The 22,245-nt window shown below is 30.6% G+C and overlaps 1 protein-coding gene across 1 annotated transcript in view; it reads right to left on the reverse strand.

Moving 5' to 3' along the window:
- Positions 1-279: 279 nt before the first annotated feature.
- Positions 280-22,245, reverse strand: part of LOC118198717 (neuroglian-like) — a 207,712-nt gene continuing 185,746 nt past the window's right edge. The window contains exons 21-23 of the mRNA XM_085807673.1: positions 16,124-16,282; positions 8,084-8,297; positions 280-7,661 (exon numbers count right to left, since the gene is read on the reverse strand). Of these exons, the coding sequence (XP_085663799.1) occupies positions 7,451-7,661; positions 8,084-8,297; positions 16,124-16,282 (584 nt within the window). The 3' untranslated portion in view covers positions 280-7,450. The remainder of the gene's footprint in view (positions 7,662-8,083; positions 8,298-16,123; positions 16,283-22,245) is intronic.

The raw sequence follows: 22,245 nt of genomic DNA on the forward strand, positions 1-22,245 counted from the left end.
AACAAGCTTTGCCATAATTAAATAACCCAATTCAATCAAATGTACTAATAAACATTTTTGTCTCTCATTTATATCATAATAGGTATTCTATGGGCCTTTTGTTATGCTTCAATGAATGTTAATTTAAATAACTAATAGCAAAATATGGTTGTAAAATTTCATTAGATATAAGAATAGAAAATAAACACATAAAATAATTATAATAGTGTCAGTGAAAAACACTACATTTTTTATATTTATATGGAATCAGGTATAAGGGAATACAAACACACTTCGAAATTGCACAAAATAAAATTTTATTTATACATGCAATAATTTTCACAAAAAACTTATTATAGTCATTATAATGAAGGATTCACATGCCATGATTAGATGGGAGGGGGAAAAAAAACTATTTAGCTTTTATGTAGGAAAAAGAAATGTCTTATCAGCATGTTCTTATACTCAGAATCAAACAGATATAAATTCACATACTGTGACATAAGAACGAAAAACATTTTTTTTTATGTATATTTTTTTGTTTACTATTTTTTCAAACAAAAATTAAAAATGCACAGAATGTACTTTACTAATCTTCATTTATGCAGTTTTTTCAAACATAGAAACACAAGTCACATAACTGCTTAACAAAGTTTTTTTTATGCAAAAATATAGTAAAACATTTAATTTAAATGATGTTAGCATGACATTTTATTTCTACATTTACATAAAAATGTACATTTTCATAATTAAAAAATAACAATTAATATATAACAGAAATAACACTTCCCAGTACGTATGACGTTAAAAAACACAAAATATATATGAGGGCATCTTAAAGAAATTTACAATGGAATTTTAGATATTTTTATGTAATCATATTTATGTACACAAGGAAGGGTCTAGCAGGCAGCAGCCATATGAAATCTACTTTTATAATAATAAAAACATTTTTAGTATAAAAGTGAAAAAATAGTTCACGTCCTTTAGAAGATTCACAGTCTTTAAGGCAACACAATGATAAGTACACACATCAAATTTATACTGAATGACAAAGCAAGAAAAATACTTCCTGACGTTTCCATTCAAAGAAAATATTTCAAAGTGACAGCAATTTTATATCTTTAGTGGGAGTTAAAAAATATATTAAAATATTCAGTTCTTAAATTGGATAAAAAATATTGAAGTATGTTTCATGAAAAATATATAATTTTGTAGATTCTCGCTTATAGAAAAATACACAGTTCATAAGCATTATGAAAATAGCAGACATATATCAGCACCAAATATAATAGTCTATTATACTATCAATAGACATTTTTAAATAAAAAATTACTTAAATTTTTAAGAAGCATTTCCCCAATATCACTATCAATACATGAACACACAATTTAGTAGTAAAACTGTATAACTATTTTTTAGAGTTAAGTTCATGCACTAAACTCTCCCACACACATGTAATTAAAAGGTGAAAAAAGCCATTACTCCTCAGAAAAAATTTTAGATATGCATTAAATTTGACATGTTACATGCTCTTATATAAAATTTTTCACTACATAAAAAGTAATTTTTATTTTTGTAAAATGCATTAGGACAGGTTTACAATACTTTTCTTACATAGAATATTTTTTGAGGCAAGCATGATTTACATGTAGAAGCAGATGGAAAATGCTAAAAATGTTATGTAAAATTACGGGGGGGGGGGGGGGGGGGGGGGGATTCTGCAATTCAACATATATTATGGAATTGGAAGATAATCTTGGTATAGGTAATGTATTTATGTTAAAAAATGTCACAAAGAGATAAAACATTTTTATTGTGCAATATAATGTCTAGATGTGATGATCTGGTCGCAGCAAGTCTGTGACTTGTATACATGTTAATATGCTGAAATGCAATGAACATAAAACTTTAAATACAAATTTTCCTTATTTTTGTAATAATGATTAAAAAACTGGTTACACAGTTAAGCTGCCAGTGCTTAATAAGATCAAATGGCTTATTCACAAAAGAAAGGGAAAAGTTCTTCCTCCCACTAATATACAAACTATAACATACTGATCATATCATTTGAGGAGAAAAGCATAGAATTTAGAAAAAGAGTATTTTACTCATAGTATTAAAAAAAAGCCCTTCAGATGAAATAATCGAATGTCTTCACATCAAATTTAATACTAGCTTCAACCTTAACAAAATAAACAGTTATAAAAATGTTGATGCTATGGCAATGTGAGAATGACACAGTATTTACTTAATGTAAGCTGCTACTGAAAAGATATAATACACATTAAAATACCACAGAACACAAAATTTAACAACACACATACGGTAGCCTGTGGATTAAACAGACGGAGAAGGAACTGGAAAAAGATACAATTTAAACAATGATACATAGCTATGTGTTCATTATAAACATAATTATTCCTCGATTACATCTACTTTATTAATTTGTAAATTTTATTCAGAAACCAGTAGTCATTTCAAATGTTGAAATAACCTGTTAGAACTTAATTACTAATTTATTGAAAAAGTATGACATTTGACAAAATTCTCAAAAGCTTTTAATTATATACTACCATTAATCTGTCTTCCCTCCTCTAAAACTCATTTCAGAAACTAATCAACTTAAGCAAAAACAAGAAATTTCGAGGTCCTTGCTAATAAAATTTAATACTAAATAACTAAAATGGTTAGACAGAATACAGCATACTTAGATTTAAAACTTTATGTTCAGTAGAAACAATTTAGATTGCATTTTCTGGTGGCTTAAAAATGCTACTTGTGTTTTTTTAATGTAATTCTTTCAAATAATAGTTGAAAGATAATAAAAGTAAATTTTACTTTCATCAAAAGTTTCAAAACTAAGTGATTTGCTTTGCTTTTCTATATAATCATACCATCTGAAAGAGAATACTGACAGAGATATATGTTATAAAGGACTTAAGCATGAAATAATATGATTGTCCCCAGTGAAAAAAAGAGATCCTTCCCCTCCAAATATGGCAAGAGAACAAGTCATTTAACTGTTCCAGAAAGTAGAAAAAGAATATGCCTAGAAATTCTGCTTTTAGATTTTCTGCCAATATTAAATTAAAAGTACCAAACTCAGCTCAACGTCAAAGATTTCATAAAACTGGCAATAATTGTATGCAAATGATATAAATGCAGGAAACAGATGAAAGGATTAGTTCCTCAGTATAAACAGATAACAGAATGAAAAAATAACAATCAAGGTCATAAAATCAAGAAAATAGTCTTAATTACAGGGGAAAAAAAGAAAGCAAAATGGAAATTAAAAGAATGAACTACATTTAAAGTTAGTAAGGCGTTATATACATGTCTACCATAGCATAAGTAATAGAACTATCAGGAATTACAATTAATTACTCCTTAGCCAGATTAGATGCTAGTTCACGAGGTAAGTTGAAGTTGGTCAGATAAATCAGATACAGTTAATTTAGAATTTCATAATTCCTGTCAAAAATTACAATTTATTACTCCTTAGCTATAGATGCTAGCTCACAAGGTAAGTTAAGTTAGTCAGATAAATCAGATACAGTTAATTTAGAATTCCAGCACTATTTTTTCATCTTGACAAATGCACTTGTCTTTACAAGTGATGCAGGCATGCCTTCTTGCAATGAATCAATAATACTATTATTAAATACAAAATATAATTAACTGGAATAATATCAACAGAAATTAACTGCAACAACCTCTATTTCTGAGATGACTCTAAACTTTTTATATAATTTGTTTTTTTAATTTACTTACACACTGAAAATATTTATGCAAAAACTAACACTGTAAACAGCCACCTAGTACAAAGCCAAATTTAAATATAACAAAAATTTAATATATTAAAAAAAATAAAATCCTTAATTCTGAAACAGAAATACAAAAGATACAACCGAATAAAAATCACAGTTATGCATTCAATTTTAAAAAAGAATTTATATATTTTTTATTATTATAATAAAATCAAATAATAAAGCAATTTCACATATCATACATAAAACAATAAAAAATAATGATAAGACAACTAATACATTGAAAATCAAACTAAATAACAAAAATATTCTATGAAAATAACAAAGTAACAAAAGTTTTTTCTGGAATGGAAATGTATAACATAACCTGTAAAACATGACAATATAACAAATTTGAAAATGCCAGTGAAGTGATAAAAATGGGAATGTTGAAAATACAAAACAAATTTCACGTAAAGCAGATAAATATGTTGTCACCAAAAAAATGAGCAATGGTAAGTAATTATACATGAAAAACAATATGCAAAAAATATAAATTAGAATAATTTAAAGAACTAGAAATTTTTAATAAAACAAGTGAAAGAATTCAATACATATTTATGAATGTAAATGCATCATCATCATCAAATATTTCAGAAATTTAACTATCCACAAAATATATATTTCATGAGCTAAAAATTAAAATCTAAAAAAAAATGCAATACATAAAACCCAAACACACTAAAAACAAAGCACTTTAATACTGTTATATGCCTTCAAACAAAATAGTATAATTTCACGAGGAATTACACATGCAACAATGACAGCAACATAATGATTTTCTCATTTCCTATGGGGGGGGGGGATTTCTACATGAAAATTTAAATTCCACGTGTTTCTATCATTCTTTACAGCTGGTAACAAAACCAAAACAAACAACTATGCAAAAGGCATTGGAAAGAAAATTATATTAAAATGCACTTATATAACACAAAAATTAATGACATGACTGTGAAATCTTTCTGTTGCTGAAAAAGCAGCAAGTTTTAAGAAATGCAGCAATTTATAGCATCATATAGAAAATGCAGCAATTTGAAACAGTCTCCTTTAGCATCTGTAGTAATTTAGAACAGTGGAAGCATAAAACTGTCGTAATTTCAGCGAAGCATGCAATAAAAATGGAATACATTTATCAAATTATAATACAAAAAATTATAAACGGATGTAATTTGGAAGTTTCAAGTTTGCCTACAAAACAAAGATATTCACATGCTTATTAGATACATTTTTAAATTTCTACCTATGAACTTTTCCATAAAAGGAGAAGACTGAATTGCAGGATTCAAAGTTTAAGTAAATTGAAGTTTAAAAAAAATCTGCAAAAGTATCACATTTTCTACTAAACTACTTGATTTAAAAGTAAATGAAAAAAATTTTAGCTCTTCTAAACAGAGAATTTCATCTTCCCTTTTCGAGTCTAGACACAGAATTTTTATTAAGTTCTTTTAAGAGACTCTTGAATGCTACTGCAGAACTGTTTTGCATGCATTACATCTTCATGTATTTTTACTTCCCTTTTCTCATTTTGAATTTCTGTTTTAGCACAAAATATGCAATAACATGACATTTTCAGCATATCTACATTGGTTCAACATTTAGTGCAACATGCATTCCTTAGTAGTTTGTAGTAATTAATACAGCTATCACAATATACTGGAAAAAATAATTGAAAATCAAACATTTCAGACATAATAATTAATCTAAATTACTGAAAAAAACATATACTGAATATATGCATATATAGGAAATCAACATGATAAAATGAAAACATTTTACTAAGCACTAACGCTTTGGGGGATATAATCACTTTAATAAAAAGATAATTAAGATAAACAAAAATATTGATCTAGAGAGAATCTAAATAAAACATTAAATACCTCCAATAAATTTTCTAAATAATATACAGCAGCACAGTCAAACTGAAACTGGCAACAAGAAATAGACAAGAATTATATAACAAGAAATGGAAAAACTGGCATTTTTAATACAAAATTGAAGTTTTCCAATTTTCAGGGCTGTTGAAAATCACACAGTTGCATCATAGCTGTCAATTGAAATTAGATGGAAAAAAGATGCACATATTAGTGGAATGTTTAAACTTTTTGGGTAAGTTTTCCCAGGAATTCTTAAAGTGGTAGCCATAATGATAGTTGACCTTTAAATAGTTGCCTTAGAAAATCACAAGAAAACAGCTTAAAACAGCTAATTATACAAAAATACCCAACCACAAAAACAAGAAGTATACAGAAAGCAACTTCTGCTAATAAAACTGAAATTTAGCTTGTTGTTATTTTGTCTTTCAAAAGACTAACAATTAAAATATATAACAAACAACTTTATGCAATATGTTTAAATGTCCTTAATCCTCTAAGCGTTATGGCCGGCTTTATCCAGTCATGAGATTTTTTGTCATTTGTTATATATTAGCTTATAATTTATGATATTTTGCTTTCTTACTTTCTTTAATAATATAAACATCATCTTAATAAATGTAAGTTTATGAAAACAGAGCCTAAAGTAAGTAAATATACAAATTTAGCTAATAAAGTGTCTTTGAATACAGGTCTTCATGACAGATCAAAAACCTATGCCACTCAGAGGGTTAAAAATATGATGAGTCAGAATATGCAATTTTTATAAACTAAATTGCATGTTTTAATGAAAATAAAACTGTATTATTATCTTTATGTATAAACAGTATACACCATATGAAAATATTTAAGAATGTTTTAGGTGAATGAAGTAGTGTTTAAAATGAATCAAAAACCTTTAAATCGTATGAAGAAGATTAAAAATTTGTCACAATATAAATTCTGTTATATATGATAAACATGCATAGTAATCTTTCAAAAGGAGGACACAATCTCAGCAATACTAATTCTGTTCATCATACAGAATGGCAACAGTATCTGCAAGACAGCTGAAACAGTTCTGAAATATGTAAAACTAGAGGATAGAAACTACTGCACATTCATTTGCTTGTCAAAGCATATATTGGCTTAGTGGTGATGTAGAAATTTTAGCGAAAAATCTTTGAACATGCAATTTTCTCCCCCCTTTCCTTTTTTTCATGTTGTTTTGCCTTTATTTAAATTGTGATGGACCCTAACTTCCTAAAATTTACTCTACCAGTATACTTCATGCATCTTGAATCTTTTCATAAATTAAACTAAATGCAAATAAATTTTTAGTAAAACTATTATAAACAAAAACAGAATAATTCAAAATATAATCATCTAAAAACTTTCAGATACGTTATTTTTTAATTTGCTTTTTTTCAAAACACATTTCTTAAAAATTCATTCTCTAAAATAAAACAAAGAAAAAATAATTATACATTCAGAGATTTACATTTAAGTTTCTTTTCTTCTGAAATGACATGCCACCACTAAGCCTCAAAGCTTTCACTTGCATAATATGCAAGTTACTTGAAATTTTAAGTCTTTTTTTTTTTAATTTTCAGAAAGAAATGAGAAACGTACTTGCAGCTGTTATTGTCCCTAAGGTCCCTTTACAATACCGCAGAGTTTGTGCGAAATTGCTGTTACCAAGATCATTAACCTTCCTTTTCAGAGAATGTAGAAAATTTCAATGCTTAATGAATGCAATCTAGTAATAATGAGTTCTAAATACACTTATACATTCATAAAAACAATCTGCTGTCACACAAATGTAGCCAGAGCTGATGGTGATGTAGATTCATTTCCTTTTCTTGTTTTATCAATATACTGTCCAATGAAAGAACCATCTTCTCCAAATTTCCCCATCTCTCCTTCACCATAATCTGCCATGCTATCAGTATCACTTTCATGACCTTTAAAACTACTGGTTAGCGATGTCCGGCTTCCCCTAGGTGCTGCATGGGTTTCTACTCTGTGAAGTAAAATTCAAATAGGAATTATAAATAGGAATGATATAATGTTTACAGGTTTAGACAGCTAGAATTAGATTACTTATTTGAAATTCTATTCATTCTTAAGGGTCTGACCTCACACATAGTCTAACTATGATGATTTGTTCACGAGTTGCTTCAAAAGCTGTTGTAAATCTGAAAATTTATTGAAAATACTCACATATAAATAAAAAAATCTTATTTAAACTTGTGTATTTCAAGTATCAACTGTATGTCTGTAAATATGAGTGAAATTTTCCTGGTTCTCCTTTAGAAATTATTATAACAGTAATTGTAGTTTTAAGTGGGGTTCTTAATGTGTTTTTTTACTATGAAACAGTTTTAACTGAAATAAATTATGCATATGCTATACCATGCTAAATCATATGGATTGCATACTTACGGTTTGCTATATTCATTAAACCCTCCATCATCAGCAAAATCTAAATCTCTCCCTTGAGCAGCTTCCTTCTCATGAACAGAGTATTTTCCTCCTCGATTTCTCTTGATTAAGCAAACAAGAATCAGTAACAGCAATAATAATGCAATTGCACAAAGCATGCCTATGAACCATGCAGCAGTTGCTATATTTTCAGGTCCTTCTGGAGCAGCAAGAACTGTAAAATTAACAAAGCTTAAACAAAGCATTTAAAGAATAGCACTTGCCAATATATGTCAGAAAAAACTCAATCAAGAATTAAACCAAACGCTAAAAATTTCATATACTAACTCAAGTACTCTCTTTTTCCAAAGTTTTATAAAACTTATAATACACTGGTGAAATAAATTAAGAGAAATTTCATATTTGATCTATGATCTCCAGAACTACTGGACAGATTTTAATAAAATTTGGTGTGAACATAGGTTGATATAATACAAACAAAATAAACATTTAACACTTATAATAGACACACATGTTCGTATGTAACACACATGGGAGTCTGAAGGTCTGAAACAGCGGTTGCAGGAGACACAAAAGAAATAGGTTAATAGGGAGTATGGTCCCCTCTTACAGCCATACAGGCCTCACAGAGTGATGTCATACTGGAAATAATGCAGTTTATGAGTGCCTGTGGCAATTGGTCCTACTCATTCAGCAACACTGTTTTCAGTTCCTGGATGGTTCTCAAGAGGGGTGTTGCGAGTTTCAATTGCCCCCCCCCAAGAGCATCTCAAACGTGCTCTATAGGGTTGAGGTCGAGAATTGGCTGGCCAATCCATCTGCCGAATATCCTCACTCTCGAGAAATTCGTCGACCAGAACAGCTCTATGTGGCCTTGAGTTATTGTCTTGTAAGATGAACTCGGGGCCCCATGCACCCTGGAAAAGGCGAACACAGGGCTCCAAAACCTCATCCCTACACCTCACACCAGTCACAGAGCCTCTGTCAAAGATGTGGAGAGGTGTATGGCAATCCAATATGATGCCTTCCCAGACCTTTACATCGCAACCTCCACAAATGTTGATTTTGCGGACATTGGAGTGTAGGTAGTGGGTCCCTAGCTCTCTGTTCATCTGATAGTATGGTGAAAATTGGTGTTTAGGCTAAAATGGGACTCGTCGGTGAACAGAACGGTCACCCATTGCTTCGTGCTTCACTCACTATGCTGCCTGCACCATGCTAATCGAACTCTCCTGTCCACAGATGTGAGCGGGAAGCAAACAGCCAGTCTTCTGGCAAACAACCATTTCTCATTCAGTCTTTTGGAAACAGTCACCCTTGTTACACGGGTTCTTGTGGCTTCATACAGGTCCCGAGAGAGCTGAGAAGCTGTAGCCTCTCTGTTATGCTTCGCTAAAATGGGCAAATAGCGATCTTTTCTGGCCGCCGTGGCTCTTGGATAACCTTGCCCAGTCTTTCTCTGGGTGGATCCAGTATCCTGGAACTGTTTCCATAGGTTACACACGACGCTGGGGTTATATTAAACTCTTTGCACATCTGGACTTGCGATTGGCCTGCCTCTAGCCTCTCCACAATTCGCCACCTCATTCCATCATCTAAACATTGGTGGTTACTCATTTTTACTGTTCTGATGTTAATTTAAGCAATTGCTGCACGATAACGCCAAGAACTTCACCGAGGTGTGCTAGTGAACACAACTCGTCTTTTCCTCCACGCGCTTATAAAGCCTGTTTTTCTGCTGGCTCTGCATACACACGCATGTACGCTTATGTATTTGCCATACAAGATTTGCATTTTTATCTAGAAGCTGTGGTTTTTCCTTCAGTTCTGTTCTTCTCATGCAATTCGATAAAATATGTAAATTATCTTAATTTATTTCACCAGTGTAGCTTGAATCACAGCAGAGTATAAGGATTACAACATGAAGCATATATGAACCCCCTTACTAAGTCTATAAACGAGTGGATACTGAAGTCAGGGTATAACTTCCGAACCTGTTATCATCAAAATTTTCTCAAAAAAACTTTGAAGTCACTATCTATGCAATCTTAAGCAAACACTGATGCTATTTTCACCAAAAACATATCTTTCATGGACATTAGGGAAGCAATAGACTTGATTATTGCCTAAGCCACAGGGCACAGACCCAACGCAAATAATTTTTTGGAGCCCCTAAACCATTCTTCATTAATCATGATCCTTACACTTCTTCATGTTGGAAATCTTTGAAAGAATGCTGCCTAGGCTCTGAACAGTCGTGAGTGGGCGCTGCATGGCTTTCACTGTCATCAGATAACAGAAACTTTGAAATCAAAGCCATGATGCTACAAGTTTGCCAACAAAGATTTTCTTCACAAACTAATCAATAACAGGCAGAAGCTGATATTAGTTTGCAGATATTAACACAGCTAGAACTGTTATCCACAGAGCCTGACTAGTCAAAGTCCAGAAGGCCTCAGTCCCAGCTTTTAGGAGAGGCCCAACAGTCCTCTACATTTCCAAAATATTGATTTTTCATTTATTGTATATCTATTTTAAACTCTCAAACTATGGAATTGGAAGTTGTCAATCATCTGCAGTAGTCTTCTATTATTTCTGAGATACTTTATGTCAATGCTGGAACTGCCTTCAAAGATGTCTCAATTTCAATTATTTCACCAATGCCACATCATTCTGCCTAATCTTGAGCTTACCAATGGCCTTTTTACTTCCTTGCACGAAGTAAAAAGGAAGTATTGTAACCGCGAAAATTTTCAGGCAGCATATTTCAATGAAAATATCCATTTTGACCGCTATCAAATGCAATTTAACGTTTTTGCGTGATATTTGTACGTAAGGACAGAATAAAAAACTCGTTTCCTCCAAAAAAATTATAAAACTGCTTTAAAATTAATTCTGAAGAGAATTTTTCGTGGCGTCTGTACAAACGTATGTACGTACGTGCGCACGCACATATCTCGCATAACTCAAAAACGAGTAGCCTCAGAACGTTGAAATTTTGTATATAGGACTGCTATAACATGTAGATGTGCACCTCATATTTTGGTTGCAATCAGCCGCATCAATCGTATATAAATATATTGTTACACAGCTCAGTCAGTTTCTTTACTCTTATATGTTTGTAAATTGTACATTTTTTGCTTTAAAAATGATTGAATTATGTTGTTTTTATCTTCTGGTTAAGGTTTTTATGCCTTCTGGAAGCAATATTTGTACAATTATCAACAATTTAAAAGCTGTTTATGTGCGGTCAAGTTTTAAATAACATGGCGGACATATTTGTTTACATTTGAAACAGCATAATTGTAGATTTGTTGCCAATCTAGAGAGACTAAGCTTCGCAACACAAAAATAACGGCTTCATTTATTATTGCAAATTAAATCATGCTTAATCCTTTCTGGATTTTTTTCGAGGAAATAAGCGTTTAAGATTTACTTCATAATTTTTAATATAGATATTTTGAGTTTTTATGTATTTTTGCCTTCTCGCGAAGTGAGAACTGAATTAATTGAATGAGAAATACTCAATCGTCTGTGAAAAACTTTTTTTTTTTTGTTTGTTTGCTTAATTTCTTTTATACACCATTCTAGCTTTATTATAGTATTTGAATAGCACATGTGGCAATGATTAGATAATTCTATTCTTTAAATGATATAAATTTTGTGCATTATGAGTTATAATATGAATGAAATATAATACTGTTAAGTGAATCTAGCGCCAGAGTGTCGCTATGGAAAACAAATAGAGTGAATTTTAAAGAATGCATTTATTCTATTGTGGTTTATGTGCTGACGGCGAAGTAGATTTAATTTAATCATATTAGTTTAAATGAAATGCAAGAAAAAATGCGTATAATTTAATATTCTGTACAAGGAAGTCATGTGGTGTACACATGAGATTTTTTGTATTAAATGATGCCTCACAGACATTACGAAATTTTACACACTAAAACTTATTTTCTTAAAGTTCTCATAAAATCTATGATATAATTTATAAAGGACCATTTTTATGATAGGAATCAGCATTATATATGTTTTGTGTTCCATGATCTACCTTTATTTCTTTTTCTTTTCCAAATTTCATTACTGTTTTACATTTAAGAAACCCGATTTCATTACTCTTTAAGAAACCAATTTAGAATGAAATATAAAATTAGGCCCAACAAATTTTGCTTTTCAAGAGAAGAAACCTATTCAACTGCAAAAAATCTAACAAATATTTTACTAAAATCTACATTAAAGATTTTTTTGCTAATTTTACACTGACATATTTCTCTTCCACATACAATGATCAGTCAATCATGATGTGAGAACGCACGTTTCCGAATGGTACATTACTTAATGGCTGCTAGGAATACTGAGATATTATTTTGATGACTGTGTGCGTGTAAATGGAAAACATAGCTGACTTTTAAGGGACTCTGATAAAGGCCAGATTGTGAGGGCCTAAAGGCTAGGAACAAATATCTCCAAAATGGCAATGCTTGTCAAGTTTTTGCAAGCTGCCATTATTAATACAGTACAAAGTCCGTAATCTGGACGTCCATTAACCGGAATGATCTATAATCTGGACCTCAAAGCCACAAACTTACGCATGCACGTTTGATGCGCGCTATCGCTATGCATGCGCATAGAGCCAGTAAAGTGTTTACCCGTGCGCGCTTCCAATAGTGAAGAAAGTAACAGAGAACGTAATTGAAAATGAAAAAATTTCGATTGACAAGTTAGTTGGTATTTACGACACAGCAATTACAGGACTTGAACAGTGGAATTTTGTAACTGAACAAGAAATTATGCCTGTTTATAGAATTAAAGAGCATTGAAAGAAATATTTAATAAAGTAAACAAATAAATATTAAGCTTTTTTTTTTGTAAATTTTGATACCCTTTAGATCACAATTGCTCTTTATTTCATAAATTACAGTTTCATATTTTTAATTGTATAATTTCTGCATGCCATCTTACCAGATTTAAATTGATGATTTATAATCTGCAAAAAACCCTAATCCAGAATCGCTGAAGTCCCGACGAGTCCAGATTATGGACTTTGTACTCTACTCATAAAAAGAAAACCAGTTAGACACTGATGTGTTAGATGTGCATGTCTGATCAATGAATGCAGACACAGAGATTAGCTTGCTTGGGAAAAGCAAATTTTCAGCAGCTGGTGGCTCAACAGAAGCTGAATATAGTGCAGATCTAAGTGTATCTGAGGACAGAGTTCATCATTAGCCCTTAAATTGTTGCCACCAAATGTTAGAGCCCTGCATTATATATAAAGAAATAAAATAAGTAAGAATCTGTATAAATGTATGCTTTTTTTTTTTTTTTTTTGCACTGTGATAAAACAACGGTACCTAGAGCCATCCAATTTTGAATAACGTAATCTTTCACTTGAATATGGGTATCTGGAAAAGCAAGAATTTGGAATTTGTTTTGTTATCTCTTTCATATATTGTAAAACTTTAACAAAGTTTTTATTAACAAACTCAGTGAATTCAAAGTGAGCAATGGCAACACTGTACTGGGGGCAGGAAGTTTATTTCCAGCACGCAAGAATATGTTGAAAATGAATGTGTCAAAGAATAATAGACGTTCTTTGACTGCGCATCTGAAATTCTAAAGATATGCTTTTTAAAAATTATTTTGTGATATTGGCTCTTGAATTTAATTTTATCGTTTATCATGATTATAATATTTAATAAAGGTAACATGCAAAACATTAAAAAAAAAAGGCCCTTTTGGGCATAACATAAAATCTGAAAATTTTCAGAATTTTTTTATAAATTTTTATTTTGTTTCTATAATTTGCATACTTCTACAGCATATGCCTCTCTAATACATCTGTCAATCCGCATAATCAAAGTTTACTACTGTAGCAGGCTAATGAACATTTTGACTGAGCCAACACATAACTACGGAAAAGAATTGATACGTCAACTGAATCATAATTTCTCTTCAATCACTTTTACAATTATGGCAGGGTACTTCATCATCAAGGTGAACAAATAACTGACACACATACTGTGGAATACAAATAGGCTGGCAGTGGAGGTGTTAAGCAGTCGGAGATGTTCTAAAGGGCATTTCTGAGATTGAAGAACACTACATGCCGACTGCAGAATATGAAAATGTTGCTACTGACCAATTAAATTCTTCATGGCTCTGTCACTGGAAAGGGACTCATCTATAATTACAATATTCCTTTTCACATGGCTAGAATTCTATAGCAGTGATTTGAGAAACATGCTCTTTAATTCCATTTCATGCTCTGGCTTCCTATATAATTTGTTATTAATCCTATTAAGCACATCAATGATTTTATATAGTGCCAGTTCAGAACTTAACTACCAGCTCATATTCCTCCTCTGGGAACTTACCAAGGACCAGTGGTAACCATACCAAGAAGGAGTAGCTGCATGATATTACTTGGATGTTCATAATATTTTGGTTAATCAGTATATATTATCATGAAACAATTATAAATGAGTGATATAATTTTTCCCAGTATTTAAAACTCTCTGTAGCAGTAAAAAACTGCATGTAAGTTTAAATCCTGTTGCTGGACTGAACAAAAGCATTTAAAAAAAATTATCTTGAACTACGCAAAACTAAACACAAGTGAGACGCTACATGTCTGTAGATGACCAACAATGGACTGTTTTTATTTAAAACTTAAAAAATTTATACACAGAAATTTCTCTTTTGAGAAAAAAAATTATAACAATATATGGTACTTTTAGATTATCCACACCCCCTGAAAAGTATTCACGAGGCACTGTGCTATGCCACCAACACAGATTACCCATATCCAGAGTTCCTACACATTTTTGCACATGGAAATTAAGTAGTTTTAAGGACTTTTAAGGACCATTAATAAAAAAAAATTAAGGACTTATCAGCAAATGTGAACTGAATAAATTCAATTAAAGATACCTATGCCTGAACTTCCTTTAGTAATACCATCCTAAGAATAAAATAGATCTGTAGGTAGAATGCATTATTGTTAAGCATAATTTAAAAAATATAACAATAAAACAAATTTGAGAATAAAATCAACTTTATAAAATTTTTCAAGTAGCATTAAATATTTTACACTTACAATAGTTCGACATATTCAAAAGAAAATTAGTCAGATTTTATTTGTTTTACTACACAGTTATCTTTATGTTGACTTTTTCTTTTATGTCCCATTTTGTCACGTACTTGCTCAGTCTGCAGTTAGTAAACAGCAGTTATTTTTTATGTCAAAAACCATAGGTTAAAATGAGAAGTAAAATCATAATCAGCATGATTCGTTACAGAAGACTGGATGTTGCCACCACTACTACTAGCCAGAGAGAGACTTGATCAGAACAAACCACAAAGCCTGATGTAGACACAGTTGGCAAGTTTAACCTTTTCAGGACAGACGTCCCATATACACATTCCCTAAGAACGAACGTCTCTTACAGCCGGGTGTCCCATCCACGCATCAGTAAAGATCGCATTCAGAGGATGGGTGATGCGTATACGCATTTTAAGGTGGAACGTTTTTCTGAAAGCCACTAGATGCCATCCTGTATCCATTACTTTTGAAATGAACACAATTTTAGGTTCCTGGCCTTGAGTTTGATATATTCTGCCTGACTTTGGTATTTTACTCATCAACTGTTGAGAGGGTGGGGGAAAATGTAAACAGAGGGTGGGCTCTTAAAATCGCTACATGCTAATATAAAAATTCGCATACGTTATTTATTTCAAAAGAATGGACAAAGGATGCCATCTAGTGGTCTTCAGAAAAACATTCCAGCTTAAAATGCTTATACCCATCATCACTCCTCTACGTGCAGTCTCCAGTGATACGTGGATGGGACATCCAGCTGTAAGAGACGTTCTTAGGGCATATATGGGACACCCATCTGGAAAGGGTTACAATAAGAAATAGTCTGAAATACCATGATGGAAAAATTAAGCAAAATTTTAGAAGGAATTAAGAAAATATTCAGCAATCAAATGCAGCATATGCACAAGATTTAACCTAAATAACAAAAAACTTACCTAATCCACCAGTTTCAATCTCTTCAATTCTGCTTGGAGTCTCATAATGCCCATCCACAGCTACTACTCTCATTTCATACAAGGTTGCAAATTCAAGTCCTTTAACAAGAATTGTGTCATCATTTTTTTCCATAGCTGTTTGATCCCAATGTCCTTCACCTAGTAATAAAATATGAATATGCCATCTATCTGAAATATACACTTTAATAATTAAATTATTGCTTCGCTTGAGGTAACATCAAATGCCAAATAATTTTTAACACAAACAAATCCATACAGTCCAAATCTGTACATGTTGCACTCCAGTTATTCTGAACACTTGCTTTTTGTAGGCTATTTGCATACATAGTATAAAAATAATGTACTACAGTACATACTTTTAAGTTCTAAAATTACCTTATATAAATGTGTATGGCCTATAATTGTTCAGCTATATGCTACCTACACCCATTTAAAGAAAAACAATTGGATTGTATATATGCCTTCAGTTCTTTGTTTGCTCTTTGAATAATTTCATTATTTTACATCAATAAAAACATAGCACTTTAGTAGTTAATTTTAATTACATTTAAATTTATTTTAAATTTAATTACAAGATACATTTTACTTTAGAACCTAGAAAACTAAATATTAATTTCATTACTTAGTTAACTTGAAATAGGAATGGGTAGTGAAAAATATATAATAAATATTTTACTATATTTAAAAATTTAAACAGTAAACTGATTTTTTTTAAATGTGATATTTTATTTTCATAGATAAAATAAAAATATTGCTTTCAATCATGTCATCTCTGTTGAAATAAAATGCAATAATGGAAAAATAAAACTCCATCATCATTTATTATTACATTGCATTTCATTCTGTGCATTTATATATTCATAAAAATTGAAGTGTTTTCCAAATTAGTTTTATTGTATATGTATTATTTTATAATAAAACATAATACCTAAATTTTATAATATTATAATTGTAAATAATTATTTAGTTATTTTATTGCATGATTTTCATTATTATATTATTATCATAATTACAATTGATAACTATTTTATCTTTGAGCTAAAAATCTATGCATATTATTATGCATTGAAAAAAATCCTTATTATTTAATTATAATGATTTTACAGTGATAATTATTATAGTTACTTAAATAATTATAATGACTATAATATAATAAATACAGTATCGATTTGATTTTTGCTCTAAAAGCTATATGCAGTATTACACGCACTAGGGGGGAGGCAAAAAGCGATATTTCTTACCTCTATATTTCTTATAATTCTGAGTCATAGTCACTATAAATATCTAAGTTTTCATCCTCTTCATCAAAAGAAATAATTAAACACTCACATAAATCTTCCATTAAACCATCTTTTTCCCACTAGTCATTTTCTAAATGGATGCAGTACTTCTTTCAGTTTTCTATTGTTACACTTTCAAGAGTTTCTTCTGTAATTTTTAATAGACATATTGCTTTATTTTACCCCATAAGAATTCATTTGCATTAACGTACCATTGATATGCGGGGCAGATCTAGAGATGTAAAACCATGTTTTTCGAGACACAATCAAATTTAGGACTTTTCTTTAAAAGCAATTTGTTTCATAAGCTCTATTAACTCTACTTTCTGTAAAATTGGAGAGAACTGTACATATTTTTTTTTTTTTTTTTTTTTTGTAACCTCTATACAATTTCTCCTTTTCAGCTTGCCATTGTTGGACATTTATTTAATTGGACAGTGTGGTAGGAGGCAATGTCTAAAATTACTACAGTATTTGGTGGAAGATTTCGAATGAGTTTTTCAGAAGTCCCCTTTTCAAAAACAAAAGAATTCATCTGCCTGTGATAGTCTCCCAATGTGGTATATGCTCTGTATACTAGAGACATATGAGGTAAAAAACCCCATACCACCCTCAGCAAATAAAACAATAGTTTTTAGATGCATTCCCACTCTGCATGATGCCAAAAATTCCTTCATATTGCCAACATTTTGAGAATGTCATGCTCCTGTCCACCCAGGTTTTATCCAAGTAAATAAGAGATCTTTCACGATGAAATTATCTCACTTTTCTAAGATACTGGGTTCTTCTTAATACGATGTCACTTCTTTCAATTAAAACTTTCCTCTTGTTTTGGCTCTTTCTCCATACAAATTCAATACTATGCAGTAAATTTATTAATTTATTTAAAATCTGTCTTTTCTTGCAATACAGGAAGTAATTTTAAAAGGGATGGAATTCCCCCCTCCTTAATATAAAATTCATGAACAGTTCTTCGAATTAAATCACATTCAAAACCATCTAAACCAATCCTATTTAATACTTTCTTTTTAGACCTTTTTTCCCCCAGGGATTTGAAAACTGCCTCTTCTTCCCTTTCTGCCTCTCAGCGAATTTTCTCTATCGTCATCACCTTAGTTACATGATACAGTGGGATAACATTTGTCCCACCACGCATCTAGAGCAATCAAATGGCATCTTTGCTTGGCATAAATACACCTAAAATGCTTATATAAAATGCTAGTTTCAGCAACCAAATGAAAATGCAAGATATAAAAAATGTTTTTGAATAATTATCTAGAAAATATTGATCACATTCGCAAAATAAAAAATATTTTTACAAAAATTTTACTTAATTTAAAGAAAATCGCTGCCTGTAAGACTTTTCAGATATCTTTTAATGATTTCATAATAGATTTGAAACGGAGATTATTTTCGCTCAAGTACTTTATTTGCTACAGGTTTGAAAAGGGTGATATTTAGAAGGCCGTCATGTTACTTACATTTCACCTCTCTTTCCCCTGCTTAGGATATTTTTCTGTGGTGAATCACACTCGCATATCCATTCAGTATTCAATGACACTTAATGTTACAGGGTTATATTTTCATTTCGTTCGGGGAAAAATACTAAATCTTTTTCATGTTTTAACATTACTGCAATTTATTAAAAAATACAAATTTACATTATCTATATATGAAATGAATGTCCTACTTGAATTAAAATTTCCTACATGTACGGAGGGATGTATTTGTCTGACCTTTTAATTTTAACAATTTTTAATTAATATGTATGAATTCAAATAATAATTTTTATTTGAAAAGGAAACTTTCAGATAAAATATTCATTCTAATTATAAAAGTTGTTGCTTAGACAATTTAAATTTCATTAGAAATTAAGATAAAAAAACTACTTCAAAATTAGACCTGCAAAGAATTTTTTTCCTACATTATTTCCATGAATGAATACTATTGCTGCCATCTGCTAGACATTTAGAAAACTAAAAGGCATAAATGTATGCAGTTTAAATGGAATTTTGCAGCCCGTCCATCAAAGGGTTAAAGACGATCGAATTACATCACATTTTCATTATTTGAGCAAGATCATAAAAGATAAAACTTAACATTAGAGCTCTTAGATCGGGGATTCTCAACTCTTGAATTAATTATTTTTAAAAGAATGGTTTTCTTCATTGACTCCCTTACATTTTTATCTATAATATACAGCATAAAACATAACAATAAGACAAATAATTGAGCACAAATTAAGAATATGAACAAATGTTTTGAAAAAATGATTTTATTAAATTTATGCTTTTACATAATTTTACAAATATAAACAAGTTTTTAGAAACAAAACCCCAGATTCTAGTTGCACTAAAGTCCAATTTTAATCTATGTGATGCATGTGCTTGATGCATTGATGCAATTTACCTAATTTTTAGCATAAAATTGCTTAACTTAATTTTTAAAACACATCATTAAAATACCAAATCTGTTCCTTATTTTCGAAAACATCACTAAAGCCTGCTTCCATTAGCTATGAGGAAAGGCCATTTAGTTGGTTTGGTGAGGTATTTGATTTTGCGATTTTTCTCTTGGATGACTTTTAATTTCAAAATTTAGCACATTCATCTATTTTTATTGCGAGTTGTACTTGAGCATCCTCCTTTGATGCATATGAAATATATTGCATTTCAACCATGCTATTCTATGAGTCATGCTGGCACATTCGAATTTTCTATGTCTTGAAAGTGATTATTAAAATTAAAATCTTTTAATTTTATGTTATTTATTTTTAAAATTTTTAAGTATATAACAATGTACTCTCTGAGGAAGTTTTATTTTCTTCATATTTTCTGGTTGCGTTTTCTTGTATTCCTGTATTTTACTTTTTTATGCTGCACTTATTGCATAAAAATTTCATATTTTTAAAAATTATTATTGATTTAAAGATATATAAAATAATTTCTGTATATTTCTTACATTATACTTATTTCATGATTACTGTATATAACCTTATATTAAAACAATTAATTAACAATTTTACTTATAAATATTTTGTAACCAATGGTATCTTGATCATGCCAATCAACTGCAGGTGCATATTCAGCTATCAAACCCAACTGACCCCTTGATAACCCTTGATGCCCAGGGGGTCAGAACCAACTCTGTTAAGAACCCAATACTTCAGGCAGTCACTGAAAAAAATTGTTAATTTTTACTTGTTATTGGGGATGCTCAGTTTCGAAATAATGCAATGGTAATGAAGGTTTCATACTTCCATTTGATAAAACTTGCCAACATACTGCCAAAAGGGGGAGAGCTGCCATCATCTCTTGTGAATGAAAATCCATAATAAACATGCACACCAGAATACTAAGTTTTCTTCCGAAAAGAACCAATCTTTGCAACTGTTTTCCTACAATTCAACCTGCTTTGCAAGAACCATAGCTTCATCCTAGTACCAGCTGGTTCTTTAAAAGTGCTTGGCATAGATGCCAAATCAGAAATCCTATTAAGTTTTCTGCAAAAATATATTTTTTGACTGCTTATCTATTTTTATTCAAACTAACATTTAACAGATCTAAAAGGGGAAAAAAATCTCATTTAAAACAATCTGGTCTGAAACAAATTTGACTGAAAGATAACTGTAAACAAAGACACCTACAGAACTCACTTGAAGATACATCTAATCCTGAAAATATAGGTTGATTACGTGAGTATTTGAGATATTATCTTATTTAGAAGTGAAAAAACTGTGAATGAGGATTATTCAATAAAATCTTACTAAAATATTAAAAAGGAAGCGACATATTTGTCCCCCCCCCCAAAATGATGATTTCACCATTTTGTGAATGTCCGTAATTGCAAAATATATATGGTAGAACATTGATTATCCGACTGGGATCACAACCACCTCAAAACCATGAAAAACTCAGTTAATAATGATTGAATAAAAATGTTTTCTTTAATTAAACAAAAAATCAATACAAGATTTTATTTTGACAAAAATATTCATTAAAACACTGAAATAAATAAACACTTTTAAGCTTAACACAAATTGTGAAATTTCATGACTTTTTTATACGCATTGCTACATCCCTATAACTACCTCAATTCGAGCATAATTATGCTTCTGTTTTATTTAAAGATACATAGAAATATCAGGATATTGTATTACATATAGCTTTGCTTAAGGCTTCAGTATGCTTAATTTCACACTGTTTATTTTATCAGTCTCAGTATTACTTATTCTTACTGAAATGCTTATTTCCTGGATCTACGGCCTAAATGTCTTCACTGAATGTGTGGTGAATGCGTGCTTCATTGAATGCCCTTATATGCGTGGTGATCGTGCCCTGAAACCACCAATTTTCAAATTTTTTTCTCTTCTTTCCAAAATTTTTGAGTGAAACTCAATTGATTACTGATCTTTTACCTCTAAATAATACAAAATGACTGCAGAATCATACATGTTTAGATCTTAGTACTTCACATTGGATGCCTTTTAAAATTAGTTTTCAATGAGACAAAATAACTTTCTTTTATTAATATAAACAACATTAAATTTCAAAAGTTATTCATCGCAAACATGATTTCTATCATGAACAATAAAAAATAACAATAATTAAACTGCACATATAAAAAAAAACCTCTATATGTATGGCATTTGCTTTGTGGTTTCAAGGCACGACCACTGCGCTAAGGGCATTATGTGTCAACACTCACAATGCTTGGTGGTAGCGCCTTGAAACCACTGCTCTTCACAATGGCGTCTGCTTGCTTCTCAAATAGGAATGTTTATTTTTACCCGGATATAGCTAAGAGGTTTTGAAATCACAG

The sequence above is a fragment of the Stegodyphus dumicola genome, chromosome X1, assembly GCF_044657685.1.
Source record: "Stegodyphus dumicola isolate Sdum_Otavi_A_Nest chromosome X1, ASM4465768v1".
NCBI lineage: Eukaryota > Metazoa > Arthropoda > Arachnida > Araneae > Eresidae > Stegodyphus > Stegodyphus dumicola.